The sequence below is a fragment of the Gigantopelta aegis genome, chromosome 7, assembly GCF_016097555.1.
Source record: "Gigantopelta aegis isolate Gae_Host chromosome 7, Gae_host_genome, whole genome shotgun sequence".
Lineage (NCBI taxonomy): Eukaryota > Metazoa > Mollusca > Gastropoda > Neomphalida > Peltospiridae > Gigantopelta > Gigantopelta aegis.
In genome coordinates this window covers 29,775,178-29,802,677 of record NC_054705.1, presented here as the reverse complement: position 1 = coordinate 29,802,677, position 27,500 = coordinate 29,775,178, and the positions used below count along the sequence as shown (strand labels likewise).

Here is a 27,500-nt window from a genome sequence, read left to right as displayed (position 1 = left end):
GACTGTTTTAGTGTGTTGTTCCAGTCACATATATTGAACTTCTTTGTTGGATATTGTTTTAGTGTGTTGTTCCAGTCCTATCTCTAGAACTCCTTTATTGGCGCCTGTTTTAGTGTGTTGTTCCAGTCACATATATTGAACTCCTTTATTGGCGACTGTTTTAGTGTGTTGTTCCAGCCACATCTCTTTGACTCCATTATTGAACACTGTTTAGTGTGTTGTTCCAGTTATTACCGTCACATCACGAGAACTGACCCACCCACACAATGAAGATGAAGGAACACGACGGAGTTATGTCACAACAGGTTGGTCTTTTTTCTGTCCTTGCTTCACGTAAAATGAAAATGAAAATGAAAAGTGTTTTGGAAACAACGTAATATATAAAAGAGCAGCAGTTGATAGCTAATAACTTCCTGTCCTGGACGGAGGAACCGACCGAGACGAGCACCTTTGCCCATGACAGGCGTGCGCTAAAACAGCTTCCTCTGGATGTGCACTTTAAGTCCTATGACGTGACCTAACTAATAATATATTTTATCTTACTCCTACTCGTTTAAACTATTAGTTCATAAACATTTATATCTGTATATATACCGGGTGCTATTTTAACAATATCTGACGTATGGGGGCGGGTGGGGGGTGGGGGGTGGGGGGGGGGGGGGGGGTGGCGTAGCCGAGTAGTAAAGCGCTCACTTGATGCGCGGTCGGTTTGAGATCTATCTCCGTCGGAGGGCCCATTGGGCTATTTCTCGTTCCAGCCAGTGCACCACGACTGGTATATCAAAGGCCGTGGTATGTGCTATCCTGTCTATGGAAGGGTGCATATAAAAGATCCCTTGCTGCATTAGGAAAAATGTAGCACGTTTCCTCTGATGACGTGTAAGAATTACCATATGTTTAACATCCAATAGCTAATGATTAATTAATCAATGTGCTCCAGTGGTGTCATAAAAACAAAACCAACAAAACTTGACTTATGGGCTTAAAAATTTCACTGACTATGGCACGTATTCAAATAGTAATGGGTGTAAACTATTAAAATTACAGTTACTATACCATTTAGCCAATTCAGCATTCAGCAGGGATATGTTTTGTTGTTGTTGTTGTTGTTTTCTGTGTTTGTTTCGTTTGTTTGTTTGTGTTATGTTTTATATTGGAGGGAGGGGGCGATATATATATTACCTTACTCTTACTCATTTAAACTGATGTTTATTAAACTATTTGATAAACATTAAAAAATATATATTACCCCAACGTTTACTGAATATAATATAAAAAATATAATATTTCCCCGTTGTTTCTCAGTATAATTAGCTGATATGCATTATGTTCACCTACTCCTAATCTTCACATCGGTGGATCCATGCAAATAATTGTGTGTGTTTTTTCAATCCAACCAGTGTACCACAACTGGCCCAAAGCCGTGGTATGTGTTTTTCTATCTATGGGAAAGCACATATGAAAGATCCCTTGCTACTAATGGAAATATATACCAGGTTTCCTCCACCAAATGTTTGACATCCAGTAGCCGATGATAAATAAATCAATGTGCTCTAGTGGTGTCGTTAAACCAAACAAACTTTATCTTTACACTTTCAGGAGACTGAAATCAACCCAGACGAGTTATACAGAGCTGAAATCCTCAACAGTAAGTACACTTTTCACTGTGAATTATGAATATTGACATGTCCACCTTTTACTGTGAATATTGACATGTCCACCTTTTACTTTGAATATTGACTTTTCCACCTTTTACTGTGCATATTGACATTTCCACCTTTTACTGTGAATATTGACTTGTCCACCGTTTACTGTGAATATTGACATGTCCACCTTTTACTATGAATATTGACATGTCCACATTTTACTGTGAATATTGACATGTCCACCTTTTACTGTGAATATTTACTTGTCCACCTTTTACTGTGAATGTTGACATGTCCACCTTTTATGTGAATATTGACATGTCCACATTTTACTGTAAATATTGACATGTCCACCTTTTACTGTGAATGTTGACATGTCCACCTTTCACTGTGAATATTGACATGTCCACCTTTTACTGTGAATATTCACGTCCTCCTTTTACTGTGAATATTGACATGTCCACCTTTTATGTGAATATTGACATGTCCACATTTTACTGTAAATATTGACATGTCCACCTTTTACTGTGAATGTTGACATGTCCACCTTTCACTGTGAATATTGACATGTCCACCTTTTACTGTGAATATTCACGTCCTCCTTTTACTGTGAATATTCACGTCCTCCTTTTACTGTGAATATTGACATGTCCACATTTTACTGTGAATATTGACATGCCCACCTTTCACTGTGAATATTAACATGTCCACCTTTCACTGTGAATATTAACATGTCCACTTTTCACTGTGAATATTAACATGTCCACCTTTCACTGTGAATATTGACATGTCCACTTTTCACTGTGAATATTAACATGTCCACCTTTCACTGTGAATATTGACATGTCCACTTTTCACTGTGAATATTAGCATGTCCACATTTTACTGTGAATATTGACATGTCCACCGTTTATGTGAATATTGACATGTCCACTTTTTACTGTGAATATTGACATGTCCACCTTTTACTGTGAATATTGACAAGTCCACCTTTTACTGTGAATATTGACATGTCCACCTTTTACTGTAAATATTGACATGTCCACCTTTTACTGTGAACATTGACATGTCCACCTTTTCTGTGAATATTAACATGTCCACCTTTTACTGTGAATATTAACATGTCCACCTTTTACTGTGAATATTGACTGAAATCAACCCAGACGAGTTATACAGAGCTGAGATCCTCAACAGTAAGTACACTTTTCACTGTGAATTATGAATATTGACATGTCCACCTTTTACTGTGAATATTGACATGTCCACCTTTTACTGTGAATATTGACATGTCCACCTTTTACTGTGAATATTGACATGTCCACCTTTTACTGTGAATATTGACATGTTCACCTTTTACTGTAAATATTGACACGTGAATATTGACGTGAATATTGACATGTCCACCTTTTACTGTGAATATTGACATGTTCACCTTTTATTGTAAATATTGACACGTGAATATTGACGTGAATATTGACATGTCCACCGTTTATGTGAATATTGACATGTCCACCTTTTACTGTGAATATTGACATGTTCACCTTTTACTGTGAATATTCACGTCCTCCTTTTACTGTGAATATTGACATGTCCACCGTTTATGTGAATATTGACATGTCCACCTTTTACTGTGAATATTGACAAGTTCACCTTTTACTGTGGATATTGACATTGAGACAGGCTGTCGAAATCAGGCCAGGTGTTACTGGATTACCAGAAAATTATTTATATTAGAAAATAACGTGTACGTTTCGCAGTTCGATTATAATCACGTTCCCCACGGCAGTGGCGTGGGCGGGGCCAGCGGGACGGTTGCCGCGAGCGCAAAGTTCGGAACTGGTGGAAGGGACCCGGGGAGTGCTAACAGTCCACTGGATATGGGGCGCAATACTTGCCTTTCCCCGGGCGCTGGCAACCTACGCTACGCCACTGCCCCACGGGAGATGACGTCACGACTAAATTTGAAGAAACGTTTTTTTTGGTTTTTATACGTGGGACCGGTAAGTTTTGTCGTCACACCCGAATCACTGTTGTTGAAATAATCACTAGATAAAATCACTATTTGTTTAATAGAAATTGATTCATAAAGTAAATAAATCATACTCAGATGAAGAATTAATGTATTAACAATGTAAAATAATTTTAACAATGTAAAATAATTTTATCATTAAAATTACAAACTTTAACTTCTCCTGCAAATAAAAATCCGCTCCTTGATAAATATTGATATTATGATTTTTGTACAGTAAATTACTATCTTAACTTTCTATCAAATCTATTTGTGAAACTTTCCACAGAAATAGATTATAAAATAATATGAACATATATCGTCAATGCGTTATGCTTCCAACTCCATTCGGTTTGTTTTCTCGTGTACGGTTCGTGCAATAGACTACTTCGGAAACAGGCTTGTTTACTTTGAAAGTACATTGCCAGTGACCTTAAAATAGATTGTTCTGTAAATAAGACATGTATTTAGGTGAAATACTCGCAGGATGTCATTTGAATTTTGTAAACCTATATGAATGAAATATCAAAAACGTTTGTCTTAACGAGAATATTTACAAATTTATTGATTTGTGAATCAAGGTTGGGGGTTCGATTTCGTTTGCCACGTGATATTGATCATTTACAAAGTACCTTTACAGGCGCGTGTGAAGGGGTGGGTTTTGGGGGTCGACCCCTCTCCCCTCCCCTTGGTCAAGGATATTTTCGTTTTTCCAATATATTTTCCAGGGTAGCATATCTCGACCCCCTCAATAAACTTCGCTTGCCACAGTATAGACATCCCTGCTAAAATCCCTGCACACGTGCCTGTCTTAATACAAGTTTCGTCATATGACATGACACCTATAATAAATGTTTCTAGCTTCAGTATAACGTTCGTCAACGGAGCTGTTACCATGGGAGTAAGCTAGAGGTTAGGGGGGGGGGGGGGGAGGAAACGAGTCGTACAAAGCCCCACTACCCGCTGAGGCTTACAGTGCAATATTAGGCTATTCATATACATGTGTCTAGGAAACATGAAGACAAAAGGGTCCGCTATGTTCATATTCTACACCACCTCCCGATCCAGACCACGATACGCCCCTATTAGCACTGGCGAATCCGGGGGGAGGCGGGGGGGGTGCGCAATACAATCATGGTTACGCTAGGCATGGGAGTAAATTATTGTTTATTTAAGGATACCTTGATATCTGCATTAACAATAATATAAACACACACACACGCACACGCACACGCACACGCACACACACACACACAGAGAGAGAGAGAGAGAGAGAGAGAGAGAGAGAGAGAGAGAGAGAGAGAGAGAGAGAGAGAGAGAGAGAGAGAGAGAGAGACCTTTTACTCTGGATATTGCCATTTCTACCTTTTGTTGTGGATATTAATATTTCGTCATACACATCGCAGACGAGAATAGTCAATACTTGGTATAAACTAATAAATATCTGCGAACTGCGTAACTTTGTTAACGTGTCTATATCCAATTAACGTTCAGACACGTCTAAGCTTTGATTGCGCTTGTAGTTGAATCCCTGAGAGATTTATCTTTAAAATAAATAAATAAATAAAGATGTAGCTTAGAGACGCATGCCGGGGTTATGTAACACTGACGGAAATATCCGAATTAAAATAGCACAGGCCTGTGGCTTAATGTGTTATTTTAAAATTATATTTCATTAAAAGATGTCTATTACAAAAACCATCTCATTGATAAAAGTCAATGTTCTGAAACTTCTCCATTTTGACATTCTTCAGCTATTAGGAAAAATAGTGAATGAAAATGGCGGAAGAGTTAAAGTTTTATTCAAGTATAAGCGACAGAATTTAAGAAAACGAGATGAACATTTGCTAAATATCTTACATTAAAGTAATGTATAGCAAGGGACATTCCTGAGTTTTCTGCAGTTTTAAAGATGTTATCGACTAATAGAGACTTTTTAACAACTGTAATTACATATCAAATATATTTTTCTGCATAAAATATTAGTGGGTGTATATTAAACGTGTTTTTGATCGCTCTAATATTTGTACCAGGGTAAATATCATTTTATTTCCTAAAATATGTTTTTTCCGTACATACGAAATTATTGGAAGACAAACTCTAGTTTGGGCTTCTTGCAAATATTAAGACGACCAGAAAAACATTGAAAATACAGACACTGATATTTTAAACAAGAAAATATATTTAATATGTAAGTTTAATGGTAGAAATATTTTATTAGTTGAAAACATCTTACAATGCAGCAAACTCAGGAATGTCCCTCTAAAGGTTCTATGCATTATTTCGTCATTTGACTGTGACGTTAATAATATGCATACAACCATTGCTCTAATTCACAAAACTCTCTTAAGCTCCTTCACGCTTTCTTAGCACTGCACTGCGAGATGGCGATGCTGCGAGAGTTTATAAATTAACTAGGTGCCATATTTGTAAGTTTAATTGGTATTATGTATTCAATCTTATTCATTACAAATTGATGGTGATGTTTTTACTTCAGAGATCCGATCGGGCTTCGACCTGGCGTTGGTTAAGGGTGAAATCCGCATCAACGTGGACAACATAATGCCAGTCATCAAACTGATGGAGATCGAGCCGAACGACGAGTCCGTTCTCGATCTCATTAGAGAAGCGCTTATTGAAAGTAAGTTACACGAGTAGACTGTATCATAGCTCCACGCTTATTGAAAGTAAGTTACACGAGTAGACTGTATCATAGCTCCACGCTTATTTAAAGTAAGTTACACGAGTAGACTGTATCATAGCTCCACGCTTATTGAAAGTAAGTTACACGAGTAGACTGTATCACAGCTCCACGCTTATTGAAAGTAAATTACACGAGTAGACTGTATCATAGCTCCACCCTTATTGAAAGTAAGTTACACGAGTAGACTGTATCACAGCTCCACGCTTATTGAAAGTAAGTTACACGAGTAGACTGTATCACAGCTCCACGCTTATTGACGTTGAACGTAAATAACACGAATAGACTTTAACACAGCTCCACGCTTATTGAAAGTAACACCAGTAGACTAATGTATTAAAATAAAGTAATACCCTGTAGAGTTTGAGGAAGTGTTCTCTTTAATGGGTGTGGCGGGTCGTAGCCCACTGTAAACCGCTCGCTCGATGCGCGGTCGGTCTGGGATCGATTCCCGTCGGTGGGCCCATTGGGCTATTTCTCGCTCCAGCTAGTGCACCACGACTGGTATACCAAAGGCCGTGGTATGTTTTATCCTGTCTGTGGGATGGTGCATATAAAAGATACCTTGCTGCTGCTGCTGCTGCTGCTGCTGCTGCTCTCTCTCTCTCTCTCTCTCTCTCTCTCTCTCTCTCTCTCTCTCTCTCTCTCTCTCTCTCTCTCTCTCTCTCTCTCTCTCTCTCTCTCTCATGCGAAATGTAATGTATTAAAAGGTAATACCTTGTAGAGTTTGAGAAAGTGTTCTCTCTAATAGGTGTTCTCTCATTTCAATACGTTTTAGCGCGTGGGGAGATCGACCCTGTGGAGTTTGAGAAGATCATAGTGAAGAAGGTCATGGCCACGGAGGAGGACGAGCTCGAGTGTGTGCGGGCAGCGTTCGCTGTGGCCGACTACGACGCTGACGGCTTCATCACCGCCGCCGACGTCTACAAGCTGATGATGGGACTGGGCGAGGTGATTGAAGACGCAGAGATCATGGCCATCTTGAAAGCTGCTGACCTAGATGGCGACGGTAGAATTAGTCTGTCAGGCAAGTGTTTCACGTGTTTGTAGTCATTAAGACAAGTGTTTCGTGTTTATAATCTGTAAGACAAGTGTTTCGCGTGTTTGTAGTCTGTAAGACAAGTGTTTCGCGTGTTTGTAGTCTCTGAGGCAAGTGTTTCGCGTCTTTGTAGTCTGTAAGACAAGTGTTTCGTGTGTTTGTAGTCTGTCCGGAAAGTGTTTCGCGTATTTATAGTCTCTGAGGCAAGTGTTTCGCGTCTTTGTAGTCTGTAAGACAAGTGTTTCGCGTGTTTGTAGTCTGTCAGGAAAGTGTTTCGCGTGTTTGTAGTCTCTCAGGCAAGTGTTTCGCGTGTTTGTAGTCTGTCAGGCAGGTGTTTCGTGTGTTTGTCGCGTGTTTGTAGTCTGTCAGGCAAGTGTTTTGCGTGTTTGTAGTCTGTCAGGCAAGTGTTTCGTGTGTTTCTAGTCTGTCAGGCAAGTGTTTCGTGTGTTTGTAGTTTGTCAGGAAAGTGTTTAGTAATCTGTTAGGTAAATATTTTTGTGTTTGTAGTCTGTAAGGCAAGTGTTTGTGTTTGTAGTCTGTAAGGCAAGTGTTTGTGTTTGTAGTCTGTAAGGCAAGTGTTTTTGTTTGTAGTCTGCCAGTCAAGTGTTTCATGTTTGTAATGTGTCAACCAAGTGTTTCTTGTTAGGAAAGTGTTTTGTGTGTTTGCAGTTTATGAGGCAAGTGTTCGTTGAAAAACATGCTAGACCATACAACCTTCACACAAAAGTGTGGGAGACAACCGCCAGGTATGATGCATTCGGCAGTTATGGCTTCGGAAATCAACCTGTCGTGTTACTTTATGAATATTCGATACTAACCAATACACCCGAGAGGTTCCGACTAATTGGTAAATAATATATTATTTAAATTCTTAACACGGAAGTTTTTATTTGTTAAAGGGGAACTTAAGTGGATTACCATAATGTTGGTTTGTGGAAGGGTAATAAAACTTACGTGTGCCGGCTGTAATCTCACTGTGCGTCTCTACAGTCAAACTTAGCTGACATTCATTCGTAGAACAGGGCCAGTTTAATGTGTTGTGTTGTCACGTAATCTGTGTGACTGTGTTTCTAGCAGGTGAGACCGTGCCTGTAAGAAATACTGTAAGACAAAAAGAAGTTTAATTAATGTTTTGACTTGTTTTCATAGACTTCACACACTTCATGATGGGCACGTCACCAGAGGACGTTGGTGCCAGTACTGAGGGTGAGCAGGTCTGTGACGAAGAGAAAGGTACGGATACGCTAGAAGAGAAACCCGACGGCGAAAACGATAACAGCAAATCGCAGCCTATAGTGATAGCACCAGTGAATCTCCAACCACAAGACGATCATGCAAAACGTCGCAAACTGTTTTCTTACATTGGCTCGCAAGTGAGGAAAAGGGCGAGCATTGTTTCACTGTTCAAAAGGCCTGCTGACAAAACCGGTGACGAAAACATATCTTCACGGGCCAAAGATACAGACCCGTCTGAAGATCAAGCAGATGTGGCTAGTAATGGTATTAATGGAAACAATTCCACAAATAAGCTGGGCAGCATTACAGGGAGTGAATTTCCAGTAGCAACGGGAAAAATAGACACACATTCGTTGAGTGTTCACGCAGGAAACAGTGTTTTAGCCAAAAGTGATCTAGGTGTGATGGATGCGGTATCGTCCATACAACGAAAGGACGATAACTCTTCTCGAGATACACCTGGAGTTACTGGTGTTACGAAACGAGTAGAGGTGATCGAAGAAGTAATAAAAGGGACATTCGTCTCTAGGTATGGAAGCAATGATATTATTGAGGATACTCTCAGACAAGTAGAACTGTGTAATCAGCCGTCAGAGAATCTCTCAGTCTGCGCACGTGACGATAATAATAAAAGGGTAATTCAGATATCGGAGGAACAACGGTTGTCTCCCGTGCATTCTCAGACTGATGTAGAGTTAGAGTCTGACAAACTCTCGACGATGTCTGACGATATCAGTAGACCAGACAAGGAACAACTGTACGCCGATGGGATCGACACACCTCCGGGCACGTTCGTCTCGGACTATGCAACGTCTGGAGATTGGGAGTCAGAATGTGGGTCGATGATATGCATGCACGACCAAGAACAACAGACTTCCGAGAGTTCGTTTGAAGACCAGCCAGATTGCAGACACAGGTCGAGTGAGAGGAGAATCCTCGTACCTACTCAGACCATCCTGGAAGAAGAGCAGATGAAGAAGGCCAGACTCTTAGAAAAAGCCATTCTTCAAAGAGCTAACACTGCGGTAGACTTGTTACGAAATATGGCTACAAATACAAAGGCTAAAATTCGCCCGAAATCTTCCTACGTAACCGCGAAGGAGAAAATGACACAAGACGATGAGATGTGTTTAAAGAAACTGAATATCGTTAACGTCAGTGAATCCATAGACAACGAGCCGGTGTATGACCCTGAGAAAGTGGTGGTTGAAAAACATCACGGCTTCCACAGCATCCGGCCTCTTGCACGGGTCATCATGGCGCTGAACAGGACGAGGAATGCAGCGAGAGTGTCCCAGTTTACGTCTGTGTCGCGGCAGCTGGAGGAATCCAAACTCGTGTTGTCGCGGGACAACGACCCGGTGGTCCAGTGCCCAACAAAAAGACAGTCGAGAGGCGTGTCTTCAGCTCCTACTTCTGGCAGAAGGCAGCATATGACTTCAGAACATCAACTGAATCCTGACGCAAAATCGTCGCCCACACTCTCTAGAAGGAGAAACGTAAATCTGTCGGAGTCACAGTTTTCGTCTTCAGATAACAGGTACTCCGCACCTGGGAAGAATCTATCATCTCTGAGACCAAAAAGCTCACCGGCGCCCTACAGGAGGGACGCACATTCAGCTCGCTGTAAGCACACGTCTTCACGGTGGGAAAAGGTTAAGAACAGCATCTCAGCTAGGACATATGACTATACAAGGTCTTTGACGTCTAGAGACATTGTGTCACAGTCGACGGGGGAATTGCTTGGTGTTTCCGACAGAGTCTGTCCAAGCGACAGTGTGCTTCTAGAAAGACCTCCACTGCCATCTAGTAAACACGGACAAAGTGCTAGAGTATCGTCGAAACAAGCAGACGATCAAAAGAATGCTCACATAGGTTCGCCAGTGTTGTCGGGCAGACGCGCAAATAGTGCTAGAACAGCGTCGAACAAAGCAGACGACCAGAAGCATCCACGCCCGAGTTCGTCCGCCTCGTCCATAGTGTATGGCCACACGATCCCCACATCGCTTGGTGACAACAACGAGACTGTGATGTCAAACGAGTTCAAGGCCAGGAGAATCTGCTCGGCATCATCCTCGAGAAGAAACCTGTCCGATTCGTACAGGGAAACCACAGCCAGACCTGTGGCCGCTATTCCTGGTGTTGATGCCTCTATCACAAGGGAATACAGGTCCAGCGCAGACACGGCTTCTTTCAGTTCCACCAGAGACAGTAACACGTCCAGAACGCCTTCTTTGTGTTTACTCAACATCTGTTTACCCAAAGAAAACGAGTACAAACCACAGTTTGTACGAACATCGACTTTAAGACGAATTCCTTGTGTACGCACAATGTCATTAAGACGAATGCCAGTTGTTCGTACACCCTCGGTACGATCTGCACGTATGTACATTTGTAATTATAATCATGTTAAATGTTAGCTTGTCTGATTAAAACAAGAAGTCGTTATCAGTTCAAACAGATTCAAGTTTTATATATATTTTACATTTAATATAAGCCTATGCATTTCATTTCATTTCAACTTATTTTCGTGCTTATATCCAAATAATGTTCAAGCACGATGTCCTGGGCACACGCCGCAGCTATCTGGGCTGTCTGTCCAGGACAGTGATTTAGTTGTTAGTCGTTTGTGGTTAGTCAGAGAGAAGAGGGTGTAGTGGTCTTACACCTACCCACTGAGTCCTTAAACCTCGCTCTGTGTGGGAGCCGGTACCGGGCTGCGTACCCTGTACGTACCAGCCTTTTGCCAGATGGCTTAAGCACGACACCACCGAGGCCGGCCTATGCAAACTAGTTTGTGGCATATCAAGGGGAGACTACTCTTAAGCTGTTAAAACTAAAAGAGTCGTGGTAGTGTTATTCCACTACTATCAAACTTTCGACATGGCACATAAAAATAAAAGGAAATAATAAAAACGATTGTAAAATTACCGAAGAAAACATTTTGCCTTTTGTTTCAGATTTTATTACATATGAAATGGTCTGAATATTTATTTAAAGGTTTCTATAGTACTTTCACCGGCCTCGGTGGAGCAGTGGTTAAGCAATCCGACTACAGTCTGGTAGGTACTAGGTTCGGATCCCAGTCGAGGCATGGGCTTTTTAATCCAGATATCGACTCCAAACCTTAAGTGAGTGCTCCGCAAGGCTCAGTGGATAGGTGTAAATCACTTGCACCGACCAGTGATCCATAACTGGTTCAACAAAGGCCATGGTTTGTGCTATCCTGCCTGTGGGAAGCGCAAATAAAAGATCCCTTGCTGCCTCATGAAAGAGTAGCCTATGTGGCGACAGCGGTTTTCCTCTTAAAAACAGTGTCAGAATGACCATATGTTTGACGTCCAATAGCCGATGATAAGATAAAAAAAAGCAATGTGCTCTAGTGGTGTCGTTAAATAAAACAAAACTGTTTACAAAAGTACTTTGATGGGGAGGACGTGACCCAGTGGTAAAACGCTCACTCGATGCGCCGTCGGTCTCGTATCGATCCCCGTCAGTGGGCCCATTGGGCTATTTCTCGTTCCAGCCAGTGCACCACTACTGGTATATTAAAGGCGGTGGTATGTGCTATTCTGTCTGTGGCATATAAAAGATTCCTTGCTACTAAGGGAAACATGTAGCGGGTTGACTCTCTAAGACTATGTGTCAAAATTACTAAATGTTTGACATCTAATAACCAATAATTAATAAATCAATGTGCTCTAGTGGTTTCGTTAAAGAAAACAAACAGACGTTTTTTTCAAAATGTTATGCCAAATAATATATGCAAAACGTGTCCACTGTGAAGTTTAAAGGGACATTCCCGAGTTTGCTGCATTGTAAGATGGTTCCGACTAATAAAATATTTCTACGATTAAACTTACATATTAAATATATTTTCTTGTTTAGAATATCAGTGTCTGTATATTCAATGTGTTTCTGGTCGTTTTACTATTTGTAAGAAGCCCAAACTGGATTTTGTCTTCAAATAATTTCGTACGTACGAAAAAAATAGTTTTTAGGAAATAAAATGAAATTTAACTTAGTACAAATATTTGAACGACCAGAAACACGTTTAATATACAGCCACTAATATTTTATGCAGAAACATATATTTGATATGTAATTACAATCGTTAAAAAGTCTCTGTTAGTCGATAACATCTTAAACATTGCAGCAAACTCAGGAATGTCCCTTTAAAGTTTGTTTTATTTAACGACACCATTAGAGCACATTAATTTATTAATTATCGGTTATTGGATATCAAACGTTTGGTAATTTTAATATATTGTCTTGGAAAGAAAATCCGCTACATTTGTTTTTCATTTTTAGCAAGGGATCTAATTTTATATACATCATTCCACAAACAGGATAGCACATACTACTGCCTTTGATATACCAGTCGTAGTGCACTGGCTGGAGCAAGAATTAGCACATAGGGCCACCAACGGGGATCGATCCTAAACCGACCGCGCATCGAGCGAGCGCTTTACCACTGGGCTACGTCACGCCCCCTGTTCACTGTGAAATGCAGTGCATACTGTGAAGCAGTAAGTACGTTTTAAATGGCACCTCAGCACGTTGTATATAGGCGCGTGTGCAAGTCGAGTGGGGGAGTTCGGGGGTCGCCACACTCTAGACCTTCCCTGCATAAATTCCTTGAGACGCACCTGGTATAATAAGTCGCAGATTTTCATCACAAGCTTAAGAACAGTGGCGTAGCCAAGATTATATTGGGGTGAGGTGGTGGTGGTGTGTGTGTATATGTGTGTGTATATGTTTGTGTGTGTGTGTGGGGGGGGGGGAGGCACTCACATTGTGTATTAGTCGAGTTATGGGCGACAGAAAATTATAAAAAGTAGTTGAGGAAAAAAGAAGTATGACCCCCCCCCCCCCCCCCCCCCCCAACTCCACAGCTAGGCCTGAGCTTAAAAATGGCACTCGATGGCATAAAAAAAACGTTACGTCATCTCTAATCGGTACATACACCCAGTATTATTAACGCAGCTATATGACACTTAATTCTACATCGATTCATTTGTCGCTGCATTAGCTACCGAGGTCAAAGGTCATGAATAACGACCGTACCTGCACTACCAGTTTTCATCGGTGGAAGATTGCCGTAGACTTACTAAGGCTTATACGATCAAACACGAAATATCAGAAAACTCCCCAGAAAGGCGTTTCGAAATTAAAATAATGGGGGAGGGGGGAGAGGAGGTCAGTAAAAATAGTAATGTCGCAATAAATCAGGCTATTCTGTAAAAAGACGTTCTTCACAGAGAAGGTGTAAACCCGGTGTAATAGGTTCAAATTACCCCCCGGTTCAGGTTACCCCTAACCCTAACCCTAACCCTTAACCCTAACCCTAACCCTAACCCTAACCCTTAACCCTTAACCCTTAACCCTAACCCTAACCCTAACCCTTAACCCTAACCCTAACCCTAACCCCGGGGGTAATCTGAACCTAGGTTCAAACAATCCCCGGTAATAGGTTCAAATTACCGGGGAGTAACTTGAATACGGGAGGAATTTGAAACTGGGACACCGGTTCTAATTCACTAACTCTCGCAATTTTGCGATCTCGCAACTGCCAAAAAAACCCCTTGTAAGAACGATGCGATGTCGGTTTAGAGAGCTATATATATTTGGCCCTAGGCCTAAGCCCTTGGAATGACATTTGAAGTGTGTCTGGTATAGATCAAGTGCAAGTCACATGACATATAGTTTAATCATAGATGGCTTTTGGAGAACAAAATATCATCGGTTTACATTAAAGGGACATGCCCTAGTTTTTAAACACTAAGGTATATTTTCACCTAGACCCTAGTTTCAACCCGTAAAAATGGACACTAAGTTTGGTTAATTTACAAACCTGTAACATATTTGGATACAACGGAGTGAAACAAGTCTGTAACGTTGAAATACCCTTAAAACTAGACTAAAACGCGACTACATAACCATTACTTCTCAGACGCACGTGCATTTTTAAAAATATGAAAAATGCATTTTGTGGTATTAGAAACACCAGGATAACCAGAAACAATTCAGTTGTACGGAAATGGATAAACTAAACAATAAAATATAAGTAATGTTTGATTACAGTGATCATAAACGGCTCTAATAGTGAAAAATATGCCTTAGTGTTTAAAAACTATGGTCTGTCACTTAAAAAGTTTCGGTTCTTTTGAAAAATACGTTTTAACATTTACTTGGTAGGACAAACAACAATTAGAAAAAAGACCCCTCCCCCCAAAACAAAACAAAAAACAAAACAAAAACAACAACAACAACAACAACCCAAACAACAAACAAAACCCCAAATCAAAACCCCCCACCAAAAACCCAACAACAAAAAAGCTACAAAAACAACAAACAACAACAATCACAAACCTAAACCAATCCCACAGACAGGATAGTATATACTACCGCCTTTGATATACCAGTCGTGGTGCACTGGCTTGAAAGAGAAATAGCCTAATGGGCCACCGACGGGGATCGATCCTGGACCGATCGCGCATAATGCAAGCGCTTTATCACTGAGCTACATCTAGCTCCTAATGTCTGGTGGTAACGATCTGTAGGAGAGAAATGAACATGTTCCAATCGCTACAATGTCGTCATGAATTAAAGAAATGTTTTATTTAACGACGCACTCAACACATTTTATTTACGGTTATATGGCGTCAGATATATGGTTAAGGACCACACAGATATTGAGAGGAAACGCGCTGTCGCCACTTCATGGGCTACTCTTTCCGATTAGCAGCAAGGTATCTTTTATTTGCGCTTCCCACAGGCAGGATAGCACAAACCATGGCCTTTGTTGAACCAGTTATGGATCACTGGTCGGTGCAAGTGGTTTACACCTACCCACTGAGCCTTGCGGAGCACTCACTCAGGGTTTGGAGTCGGTATCTGGATTAAAAATCCCATGCCTCGACTGGGATCCGAACCCAGTACATACCAGCCTGTAGACCGATGGCCTAACCACGACGCCACCGAGGCTGGTCGTCATGAATTAATGTACCTACAAACATTGCTACGATTTCGAGGGTAATAACGTTACGAATCGATTCTATTTTACAAGTTTTTATTACAAAAAAAGGTGGAGTATAGATTGCCAATTTCTGACATAACGGGGGTGGGGGGGGGGGGGGGGGAGCGTTTTTGATTACCCTAATCCCGCCAGAAATTGTCATCGTAGTTTTGGTAGGACACTACACGTTTCAAGTACAATACTAACTAGTACATTGACACTAGCTTAAATGATTTTTACAGGAATGTATTGACTAGATAAAACTACATTTTATAATAACAAAATCGATCATATTTATCACCAATTACAGGACTGGTAGTTTTAACTGTGGAATGAAAAGTTGGGTGAACTTTGAACTTTGACCCGCTGAGATACTCTTTGGTGTACCTGCTACCTTAAAGGCATACTGTCACAGATTTAAGGACCTTATTTCTCTAAATGAATTTGATAATAAATAAAAATTACATTAATTGTTGGAAACCAAATCACCTTAACTGAACCATGACGGAATGAAATCCATGTCATCCCTCTCGTCAGTTTTAGTTTTTGAATTATGGACCATTGCCATAATTCAATTATTTTTTACAAAATGTCATTCATAAATGGAGTACCGTATGGTGGTTATGAAGATGGTTGAATAAAGTACAATTAGGGACAAATCAAATTATATTTGTTCTGGTAATACTTTGTTAGACCATTAAATAGGTCAGTGGACTGTGACAATATGCCTTCAAGGTCTGTTCACATGGGGAAGACATGGATCGCTTCCTATTGTATATTCAGCGAGTGCAGACAAGGATGGGGTCATAGGCGTACGGACTCCCATTTTTGTATTGGGACAGGCTATGTTTTGTCCGAATTAAACGAAAATGCCAGAATCTGGATAACAACATCTATTCATATCATCATTACTACCAAACAACTATATAGGGTTGCAAACAAATCACTGGCATTTTTACATGGATTACAACCAACACTGAGGGTAGAATGATAGAAATAAATGGAAAGAAAGAAAGAAATGTTTTATTTAACGACGCACTCAACACATTTTATTTACGGTTATATGGCGTCAGACAAATGGTTAAGGACCACACAGATTTTGAGAGGGAACCCGCTGTCGCCACATAGGCTACTCTTTTACGACAGGCAGCAAGGGATCTTTTATTTGCGCTTCCCACAGGCAGGATAGCACAAACCATGGCCTTTGTTGAACCAGTTGTGGATCACTGGTCGGTACAAGTGGTTTACACCTACCCATTGAGCCTTGCGGAGCACTCACTCAGGGTTTGGAGTCGGTATCTGGACTAAAAATCCCATGCCTCGACTGGGATCCGAACCCAGTACCTACCAGCCTGTAGAAATAAATGGTGAAAAGGTCTCAGGTTAGCACATTTTTCTCGAATATCTCAATCATTTTTGCCCAAATTATAGTGTGTGTGTGTGTGTGTGTGTGTGTGTGTGTGTATGTGTGTGTGTGTGTGTATGTGTATGTATGTGTGTGTGTATGTGTGTGTGTGTGTGTGCGTCTGTGTGTGTGTGCGTGCGTCTGTATGTGTGTGTGTGTGCGTCTGTGTGTGTGCGTCTGTGTGTGTGTGTGTGTGTGTGTGCGTCCGTGTGTGTGTGTGCGTGTGTGTGTGTGTGTGTGTGCGTATGTGTGTGTGTGCGTGCGTCTGTATGTGTGTGTGTGCGTGCGTCTGTGTGTGTGTGCGTCTCTCTGTGTGTGTGTGTGCGTCCGTGTGTGTGTGTGCGTCTGTGTGTGTGTGTGTCTGCGTCTGTGTGTATGTGCGTCTGTCTGTGTGTATGTGTGTCTGTCTGTGTGTGTGTGTGTGTGTTTGTGTGTATGTGTGTGTGTGTCTCTGTGTGTGTGTGTGTGTGTGTCTCTCTCTCTCTCTCTCTCTGTGTGTGTGTGTCTCTCTCTCTCTCTCTCTCTCTCTCTCTCTCTCTCTCTCTCTGTCTGTGTCTGTGTGTGTGTGTGTGTGTGTGTGTGTGTGTGTGTGTGTGTGTGTATGTGTGTGTGTGTGTGTGTTTGTGTGTGTGTGTTTTCAAGGGTTGAGTCCCCCCAAAATGCATATAATTTCCAGGTTAGCTTAACCTGAACTCCCTAATACCTCGCTCGCCACTGTCTAGACACCCCCCGCACCCACCCCTTTAATAATTTCCCGCACACTGGCCTGCACAAAATAATCTATTATTTTCACCAAGTATTCATAGAAAAAACATCTGCAGGAAACAGACCACTGCTTCAGTCGTAAAATAACTAATTACGCCCCTCCCCGATTCCTGTTACCAATTCTGTTACCCCCCCCTCTCTCTCTCTCTCTCTCTCTCTCTCTCTCTCTCTCTCTCTCTCTCTCTCTCTCTCTCTCTCTCTCTCTCTCTCTCTCTCTCTCTCTCTCTCTCTCTCTCTCTCTCTCTCTCTCTCTCTCTCTCTCTCTCTCTCCAACTTATTTTCGTGCTTATATCCAATTAAGGTTCAAATACGCTGTCCTGCGCACACACCTCCGCCATCTGGGCTGTCTGCCCAGGACAGTGGGTTAGTTGTTAGTTCTTAGTGATTAGTAAAAAAAAAGAGGGTGTAGTGGTATTACACCTACCCATTGAGTCGTTAAAACTCGCTCTGGGTGGGAGCCGGTACCGGGCTGCGAACCCTGTACCTACCAGCCTTATCTTATGTCCGATAGCTTAACAACGATATTATCGAGACCGGTTATTCTGTTATCAACTCGTCCTCCTCTATAGTAAACTACTAGAGCATAACGCGTCAGCAACTAATCACGCAGAGAAAAGTAGCACGAGTGAGTAATTCTGTAGCAACGTATCATATAAATCGCTTGTATCATCGTATATACTCGTACATCGGATATTGCGAGCTCTGAAGCATGGCCAAAACAAAACACCGCCGCATCAGGGCAAGTTATTTGTAGGGGTGGATGTTGTTGGGTTGGGTTTTTTTTATTTTTTTTTTTTTTTTTTTTTTTATCGCGTAGTCATACTGGTATATGTTGCACAGTGTTATGCGGTTACTAGGTATATATGATTGAATAATACAATTTTTTCGTCAGAAGGTCATTTGAAATGATAGATATTTTTTAAATACTTGTTCATCGTCAGTTTTTCAGTACTCTAATAAAAACGTCCATTTAATAAATTATCTTTTTGACTTGGATACAAAACGTTGTATATAAACGATCCTTAGATTATTTTTAAGTTGTTCAATCCAAAATTATGTAATCTTAAAATATATTTGTCTAAAAACCCAAACTAAGGTGTACCGCAAATTGAAATAAGTGCAATGCATGTTGTAGGAAGGAAAAGTTAAACGTTTGGTTTGTTTAACGACACCACTAGAGCACATTGATTAATTAATCATCAGCTCTTGGATGACAAATTCTGACACGTCACCAGAGGAAACCCGCTACATTTTTTTTCTAATGCAGCAAGGGATCTTTTATATACACCATCCCACAAACAGGATATCACATACCACGATCTTTTATATACACCATCCCACAAACAGGATAGCACATACCACGATCTTTTATATACACCATCCCACAAACAGGATATCACATACCACGATCTTTTATATACACCATCCCACAAACAGGATAGCACATACCACGATCTTTGATATACCAGTCGTGGTGCACTGGCTGGAACGAGAAATAGCCCAATGGGTCCTCGACGGGGATCGACCCTAACCTGACCGCGCATCGTGTGAGCGCTTTACCGCTGTGCTACGCCCCGCCCCTTTGCATCTTGCAGGAAGAAAGAAAAAAAAAACTCTTTTATTTAACGACAGACTGAACAATATGAGTATGGCTTTATGAGCAAAGACTACACAGATGAGAGAGGAAACACGCTGCCGACACGCTATAGGCTACTCTTTTATATTAGCAGCAAGGAATCTTTTATATGTATCATCTCACAGACAGGATAATACATACCACGACCTTTGCTACACCATATGTGGCTGGAGTGAGCACTAGCTGGAATCACAAATAATGTAGCGAGGAGTTTATATCGCGGGGAAGGGCTATCCATATTTGGGGTAGGCAACTACATATACACTGTCTATGAGTACTGTATTGTGGCGACAGGAAAATACAAACAGGCAGAGCCGGTTTATAATAGTAGCACATGTACCATGTGCTACGGGCACCGCGCTTCAGGGGGCCCCGCGGTGATGTGTACATTTATTTTCCCCAGGTAATTTTTCCCCTCTTCCCTAGGGGTTTGCAAAATATATATCCTGGGAAGGGAATCCCGCTATTATTTGTGCTACCTGTTATTTGTGCTTCAGGCCCCGCGGATCCTTAAACCGGCTCTTCAACAGGTGGTGGTGATGGTGGTGGTGGTGGTGGTGGTGGTGGTGGGGGGGATATGTGTAATTGGAGTGATAGTTTTCATACCCCCCTCTGGCTATATTTATTTTGTCATACAATAATGGTGACACTGAACTTCTTAACCATATTTATTAACTGCTGTCTTTCTAAACGTAAAGTTCTTGTTCTGGCTATCTATGGGGCAGTAATTTAATTTAATTATTTCTAAGTATTTGACCATTTTATTTTTATAGTATACTTTATTATTATATAGACATTTTATTCCTGTACATAAAATACAAATTTTGCGTCTCCGTCTTGCCTATACATTCATATGGTTGTTATTATTAATTGTTGTTTTTGTTTTTAATGCTATATAAAAATGTTATCTCTGTTTGCTGACACCAAATTGGTTGATAATGGGCAATACATTGAATTGAATTAAATTGAAATTGGATATGCCAGTGCATTGGGACCACCGGCGGGAATCGATCCCATATCAGAAGCCCATACGGCGAGTGCTTTACCACTGCGCTACTTCCCGTCCCTGCATGTTGCCATGCACAAATAGCCGCGAGAAAGTCTATGTCCCAACCCACCTGAGCGCGACACCTAACAAACGAAGGTTAGCAGCTCGACAGCGTATAATATATCCCTGCCCTACACACTCACTCACACACATGTATATAGAATATAGCAATAACGTAAAGAATGCGGAGCGTCTCTTCTCGCCTCATGGCCGTTTCTCTGACGCTGGTGTCCTTTCCTGGAATTCTTTAGTACTAGCGCCAGTCAAATTGCACACCTGGATAATGCTACTGAAACACTGGTCTAAAGAGAAAAAGCATCTGTTGTTGACATTTCGGTGATATCCAGGTAAGACAGGTAGAGCTTTGTTTACATTCAGAATGGTCGCTGGCGATTGTTTACAGTACAGAGCTGCGACCTGGTTTCTCAAGAATTCAATTCACTGCTTGGCAAAAATATGATCGTTAGATTGTTTTGTTGTTTTACATACATTAATTATGACCACACACAATGTTTTGACAATAATAAGTTTTGATAATTAATAACAGCCGTTCGATTCGACAAAACGTACTGAATAGCAATATACACGTAGTTCGTTTTTGTAAATTAATATGTAACAAAATCTTCGTCCTTTTCCGTTCAAATTGGGATACGCTTCCCGCGTGATTCCGCCATTTGTCACCAAGTAAATAGAACAACAATCTTGGGGGTAAGAGGCACGGCGGAGCAGAGGGGCTGAGGGTGGGGTAGAGTAGACACCCCCTAATAATTTCGAATTAAAAATAAATCTTAAAGGGACAGACCCTAGTTTCAGCCCACGAAAATTAACACTAAGTTCAGTTAATCTACAAACATGTAAACACATTTGTATAAAGTTACAATTGAGTGAAACATGAGTCTGTGACTTTGAAATGGTGAAACACCCTCTAAAAATGGACTAAAACACGACTTCATATCTGTTACTTCTCAGACGCACGTGCGTTTTTAAAAACATGAGAAATGCATTTTGTGATATTAAAATCAACAGGATGACCAAAACACTTCTAATGTACGGAAATGAAATATCTAAACCATAAAATCTAAGTAAAGTATGATTTCAGTTTCCAAAAACGGCTCTAATAGTAACAAATATGCCTTAGTGTTTAAAAAATAGGGTATGCCCCTTTAAGTCAGAGATGAATTTTACTTGTAGAATGCGGAAAATTGCATTCCAGGTAGTCTAGTTTTCAACATTTATTCGGGGAGCATACCACCGAACCCCCTTAGAAACGTTGCTTTGCGCCCTCCATCTCTGTCGGGGGCGAGACGTAGCCCAGTGGTAAAGCGCTCGCTTGCTGCGCGGTCGGATTGGGATCGATCCCCGTCAGTGGGCCCATTGGGCTATTTCTCGCTCCAGCCAGTGCACCATGACTAGTACATCAAAGGCCGTGGTATGTGCTATCCTGTCTATGGGATGGTGCATATGAAAGATCCCTTGCTGCTAATCGAAAAGAGTAGCCCATGAAGTGGCGACAGCGGGTTTCCTGCCTCAATATCTGTGTGGTCTTCAACCATATGTCTGTTGCCATATAACCGTAAATAAAATGTTTTGAGTGCGTCGTTAAATAAACAATTTCCTTTCGTTTCCATCTCAGTCAGCCCTCCCAATGTCTACTGACTTCCGCCGTGCCTGAGTAATACAATTTCTAGTGCAGTCGTCACGATCTCTAGTGGGGAGGGAGCACAATCTTTAGTGGAGGAGCCACAGTCTCTGGTGGGGGAGGGGGTACAAGTCATATTTTTAAAATTAGTATTTATATAGAGTAGGACATAAAGTTTAATATTTGTCCTCAAGTGTTAATATTTGTCATCTGCTGTTAATGTCAAACTTTTGTAATTCTGACATATAGTCTTAGAGAGGAAACCCGCTTCATTTCTCCATTAATAGCAAAGGGGTCTTTTAAAATGTATCATTCCACAAACAGGATAGCACATACCACAACCTTTGATATAACAGTCATGGTGCGCTGGCTGGAATGAGAAATAGTCCGATGGGTCCACCGACGGGGATCGATCCCGGACAGACCGCGCATCCATTGAGTGCTTTACCACTGGGCTACGTCCTGCCCCAGCCCATGACAATAAGTGGGTCAGGGATATTTTACTATTCAAATTGTTAAAGGCACATTCCTGAGTTTGCTCCAGTGTAAGATGTTTCCAACTAATAAAATATTTCTACGATTAAACTTGCATATTAAATATATTTTCTTGTTTAGAATATCAGTGTCTGCACATTCAATGTGTTTCTGGTCGTCTTAATATTTGTAAGAAGCCCAAAATGGATTTTTCTTCAAATAATTTCGTACGTAAGAAAAAACAACAACATCTTTTTGTAGGAAATAAAATGAAATGTAACCTAGTACAAATACTAGAACGATCCGAAACACGTTTAATATACAGCCACTAATATTTAATATGTAATTACAATCGTTAAAAAGTCTCTGTTAGTCGATAACATCTTAAAAATTGCAGCAAATTCAGGAATGTCCCTTTAATGGCGACCCAAGATTATTTGTAATAGAATATTATAATCATACCCACTGGCTGCGAGTCAGGGCAGCTGAATGTTGGTAGCGACGATGAGGAGAGAAAGGAGGGGGGTGGGGGGGGGGGGGGGCATCTGTGTCAGTTTTGATTGACGGCTAAATGCCATTAGGCCTATTTATTTGAAAATGTCCTCTTGTTACACATTGTAATGTGTCTGAGTGTTGTTTAATAAATCTTGAAATCTTGAAAACTCCGAGGTCGTAAATAATATTATACTGCTCAAAATAATTCAAGGGTCACTAAAAACAAATATTCACGTACAATCGCAAACAGAAGCATAACGGTTGTTAATATTATAATGCTTAGAACAATTCAAAGGCCACTGTAAATACAATCACATACAGCCGCAAGCAGAAGAATAAAACGTCGTTAATAATATAATGTTTAAAACATTCAAGGGCCATTGTAAAAAAACAACAACAAAAAAACAAACAAAAAAACAAACCATCTCGTACAATCGCAATCAGAAACATAAAAAGTCGTTAATATAATATTATATTGCTCAAAACAATCTAAGAGTCACCGTAAACAATCACGTACAATAGCAGAAGCATAAAAAGTCGTTAATATAATATTATATTGCTCAAAACAATCTAAGAGTCACCGTAAACAATCACGTACAATAGCAGAAGCATAAAAAGTCGTTAATATAATATTATATTGCTCAAAACAATCTAAGAGTCACCGTAAACAATCACGTACAATAGCAGAAGCATAAAAAGTCGTTAATATAATATTATATTGCTCAAAACAATCTAAGGGCCACCGTAAACAATGACGTACAATAGCAGAAGCATAAAAAGTCGTTAATATAATATTATATTGCTCAAAACAATCTAAGAGTCACCGTAAACAATCACGTACAATAGCAGAAGCATAAAAAGTCGTTAATATAATATTATATTGCTCAAAACAATCTAAGGGCCACCGTAAACAATGACGTACAATAGCAGAAGCATAAAAAGTCGTTAATATAATATTATATTGCTCAAAACAATCTAAGAGTCACCGTAAACAATCACGTACAATAGCAGAAGCATAAAAAGTCGTTAATATAATATTATATTGCTCAAAACAATCTACGGGCCACTGTAAACAATCACGTACAATAGCAGAAGCATAAAAAGTCGTTAATATAATATTATATTGCTCAAAACAATCTAAGGGCCACTAAAAATCACGTACAGTCACAAGCAGAAGAAATAGCACAAGCAATCAATGACAATAAATCACACTTTGATTCATTCAGCTATCGATCGATCCATCGATGACAGTTTCAAAGACGAGAACCAATTTGTGTTGGAGAGCAAATTGCGGATAATTGCACACACAACGGTGTTTTCAAAATCCACAAATGCTTTCTTGATACACGCAGAACGACTGTAACGTGTGTGACCATCGATTGTGTGGATGCTGACAGTGTTCTGACGAATCGCCTGTCACTGTAGGATCGGCAACATGTGGTCAAGGTCATTTGCTTAACGTTGATTAGCTCTGTAATTAGACTGTGGACATTAACAGGAAGTGGGGCTGGATGTAGCCCAGTGGTACAGCGTTCGCTCGATGCGCGGTCGGTGTGGGATCGATACCTGTCGGTGACCCCATTAGGCTATTTCTCGTTCCAGCCAGTGCACCACGACTGGTATATCAAATGCCGTTGTATATGCTATCCTGTCTGTAGGATCGTGCGTATAAAATATCCATTTCTAATAATGGAAACATGTAGCCGGTTTCCTCTCTAAGACTATAGTTGAAAATTACCAGCATGTTTGACATGGAATTGCCGCTGATTAATAAATCAATGTGCTCAAGTGGTATCGTTAAACAAAACCTTGAGGAACTAAGCATCATTAAACGGTCGGGGGGTAGGGGTGGGGGTGTGGAGTGGTATGTTTAATTTTTTATACTAGCAGGACAAACATTAATATGGCATAACCGACATTTAGTTGTGAAAGATGTTTAAACTTCACCTAACAACCCCCCCACCCCCCCACCCCCTCCAATCACTCTTATTATCACCACCGCACCTTCAGTTTGTTTCTAAAAATAATTTTGTAGACAGCTGTTCAATGTTAGTGGACATTTTCATTGAAAGAAGCACTGCATGGACGCAAATAGCGAAATAAAAGACAAATTCAGTTAACCAAGCAAATTAATATACTTGTATTTAAAGAAGCACTGCATGGACGCAAATAGCGAAATAAAAGACAAATTCAGTTAACCAGCAAATTAATATACTTGTATTTAAAGCACTGTGTCACGGGGATCCTATAATACCCGTAACTGAATAAAACACGAGTATCCAAATATCTCTCCTAACTGTATATCTATTAGATCTCTCTGTAACGGGCAGTCCAATACCCGCGTGGCTCGGATCTAGGTATAAACAGAGATAACATCTATATAAAGTATATGTAATATAGCACGTTTAGTTCACTAGAAAACACAACAAAACACAATAAACTTTGGAATCTGTATTAATACTATGCTGACAAATGTACTGCCGAAGTAGTTAATTAACAACAACAAATAATAACAACCCAGAACTGATCACTTAATTAGTTAATCTCTAGGTGTCTAGTTTACACAATATTCTAATCACTTCACAGTGACACAACACCCACACGTGTGATAATTGAGAAACGCTTCCAGGGGAACTTAATTAATAAAGGAATTACAACTCTATTCCTAACTGGTTAATTTTTAATTAACCCTTAACTACTCATTCAGTAACCTTGTAATACAGACTTAATACCGGTACCTATCACAATAAAGACAATAACCTACAGTTTACCTAGGTCCTCTAGGATGACTGGCTAAGCTTTAATAATTTTAGCACAGTGAAGCCTACAATTTACTTCGTCAGTTTACCGGAAACACTGTCTAAATAATATTGGTATAATACAGTATTAAAATATTTAAAGTCACATCAATCACATCAAGGTTATACAACAGAGCAGAAATATATATTTACCAGTCCAAACAGACTAACGTTCCCTGGTAGCCTTCCAATATGTTTCTCCCCGATATCTCTAAATTCTATCTATTTATTACAAACCGAATATCGCCTGGGGGCACATCGCGGTACTGAATCTTATCATGTGAATTTCCACCACTCCCAGAGTCGATATATTTTCTTAGATGACCAGACATACTGTCGCCAGTTCGCCAGAAATCCTCCGGTCATAAACCGTTCTACCGGAGTTATTACGGAACTACTGGCCACATGGCCTCCGCACCTGGTCTGGGTGTGTATTAGAGGGTACGGTCGCGCGGAGGTATTACGTAACAAAGCCCATCTGGTCTTAAGTGCATATTGGGACTGCACACGGCCCTCTAAAACAATTAATATGCCACAGGCGAAAAGAATTTAAGAGCATGTTCCGTCACACACTGCATGGACGCAAATAGCGAAATAAAAGACAAATTCAGTTAACCAGCAAATTAATATACTTGTATTTAAAGAAGCACTGCATGGACGCAAATAGCGAAATAAAAGACAAATTCAGTTAACCAGCAAATTAATATACTTGTATTTAAATGACATTCATAAGTTTAAAAAAAAAGAAGTTTGTTTTGTTTAACGACAGCACTAGAGCACATTGATTTATTAATCATCGGCTATTGGATGTCAAACATTTTGTAATTCTGACATATATATTCTTAAAGGGGAAACCCGCTACATTTTTTTCCATTAGAAAAGAAAGAAAGACATGTTTTATTTAACGACGCACTCAACACATTTTATTTACGGTTATATGGCTTCGGACATATGGTTAAGGACCACACAGATAATAAGAGAGGAAACCCGCTTTCGCCACTTCACGGGCTACACTTTTTGATTAGCAGCAAGGGATCTTTTATATGCACCATCCCACAGACAGGATAGTACATACCACGGCCTTTGGTACACCAGTTGTGGAGCACTGGCTGGAACGAGAAATAGCGCAATGGCCCCACAGACGGGGATCGACCCCAGAACGACCGCGCATCAAGCGAGCGCTGTACAACTGAGCTACATCCCGTCCTACCATGTCTGAAGTAGATACAACTATTGAAACTGCGCTTAAAATAGAACTAATTTTTCTTCTTAATTTCAGTTACAACGTGAATTTACAAGATAGACCGAGACCAACGATTGGCTATATTCACGTGAACTGGTTGAATGTATTTTACGACTTCTTAAAGCAGCTTCCTCTGGTTAAAAAGTGAACCTTACCTTGACGTTGTCACAACACACGTGGCATTCAACTGTCCATGCGTATACTGAACCATTGTTTATTTACTGTCATAACATTTAAGATCGGCAATTCTCAGTTACTCCATACAGACATAAGAAATACATTTTGAAAGGCGAATATTTGTGTCACGGTAAACATTTGGCATATTAATGTATCTACAGCGAAACATCTT

The 27,500-nt window shown here is 40.4% G+C and overlaps 2 protein-coding genes across 2 annotated transcripts in view; both read left to right on the top strand.

Annotated features, from left to right (window-relative positions):
* Positions 1-3,489: 3,489 nt before the first annotated feature.
* Positions 3,490-11,088, top strand: LOC121377593. Its single transcript, XM_041505653.1, has 4 exons — positions 3,490-3,646; positions 6,152-6,295; positions 7,134-7,382; positions 8,544-11,088. Exons 2-4 carry the CDS (start codon positions 6,217-6,219, stop codon positions 11,048-11,050), a joined length of 2,835 nt encoding a protein of 944 aa, XP_041361587.1. The 5' UTR covers positions 3,490-3,646; positions 6,152-6,216; the 3' UTR covers positions 11,051-11,088.
* A 9,561-nt stretch (positions 11,089-20,649) lies between these two features.
* Positions 20,650-27,500, top strand: part of LOC121377289 — a 20,508-nt gene continuing 13,657 nt past the window's right edge. The window contains exons 1-2 of the mRNA XM_041505227.1: positions 20,650-20,849; positions 27,188-27,500. The exon at positions 27,188-27,500 is cut by the window's right edge and continues 1,155 nt beyond it. The gene's annotated coding sequence lies outside the window, so the exon portion shown is untranslated. The remainder of the gene's footprint in view (positions 20,850-27,187) is intronic.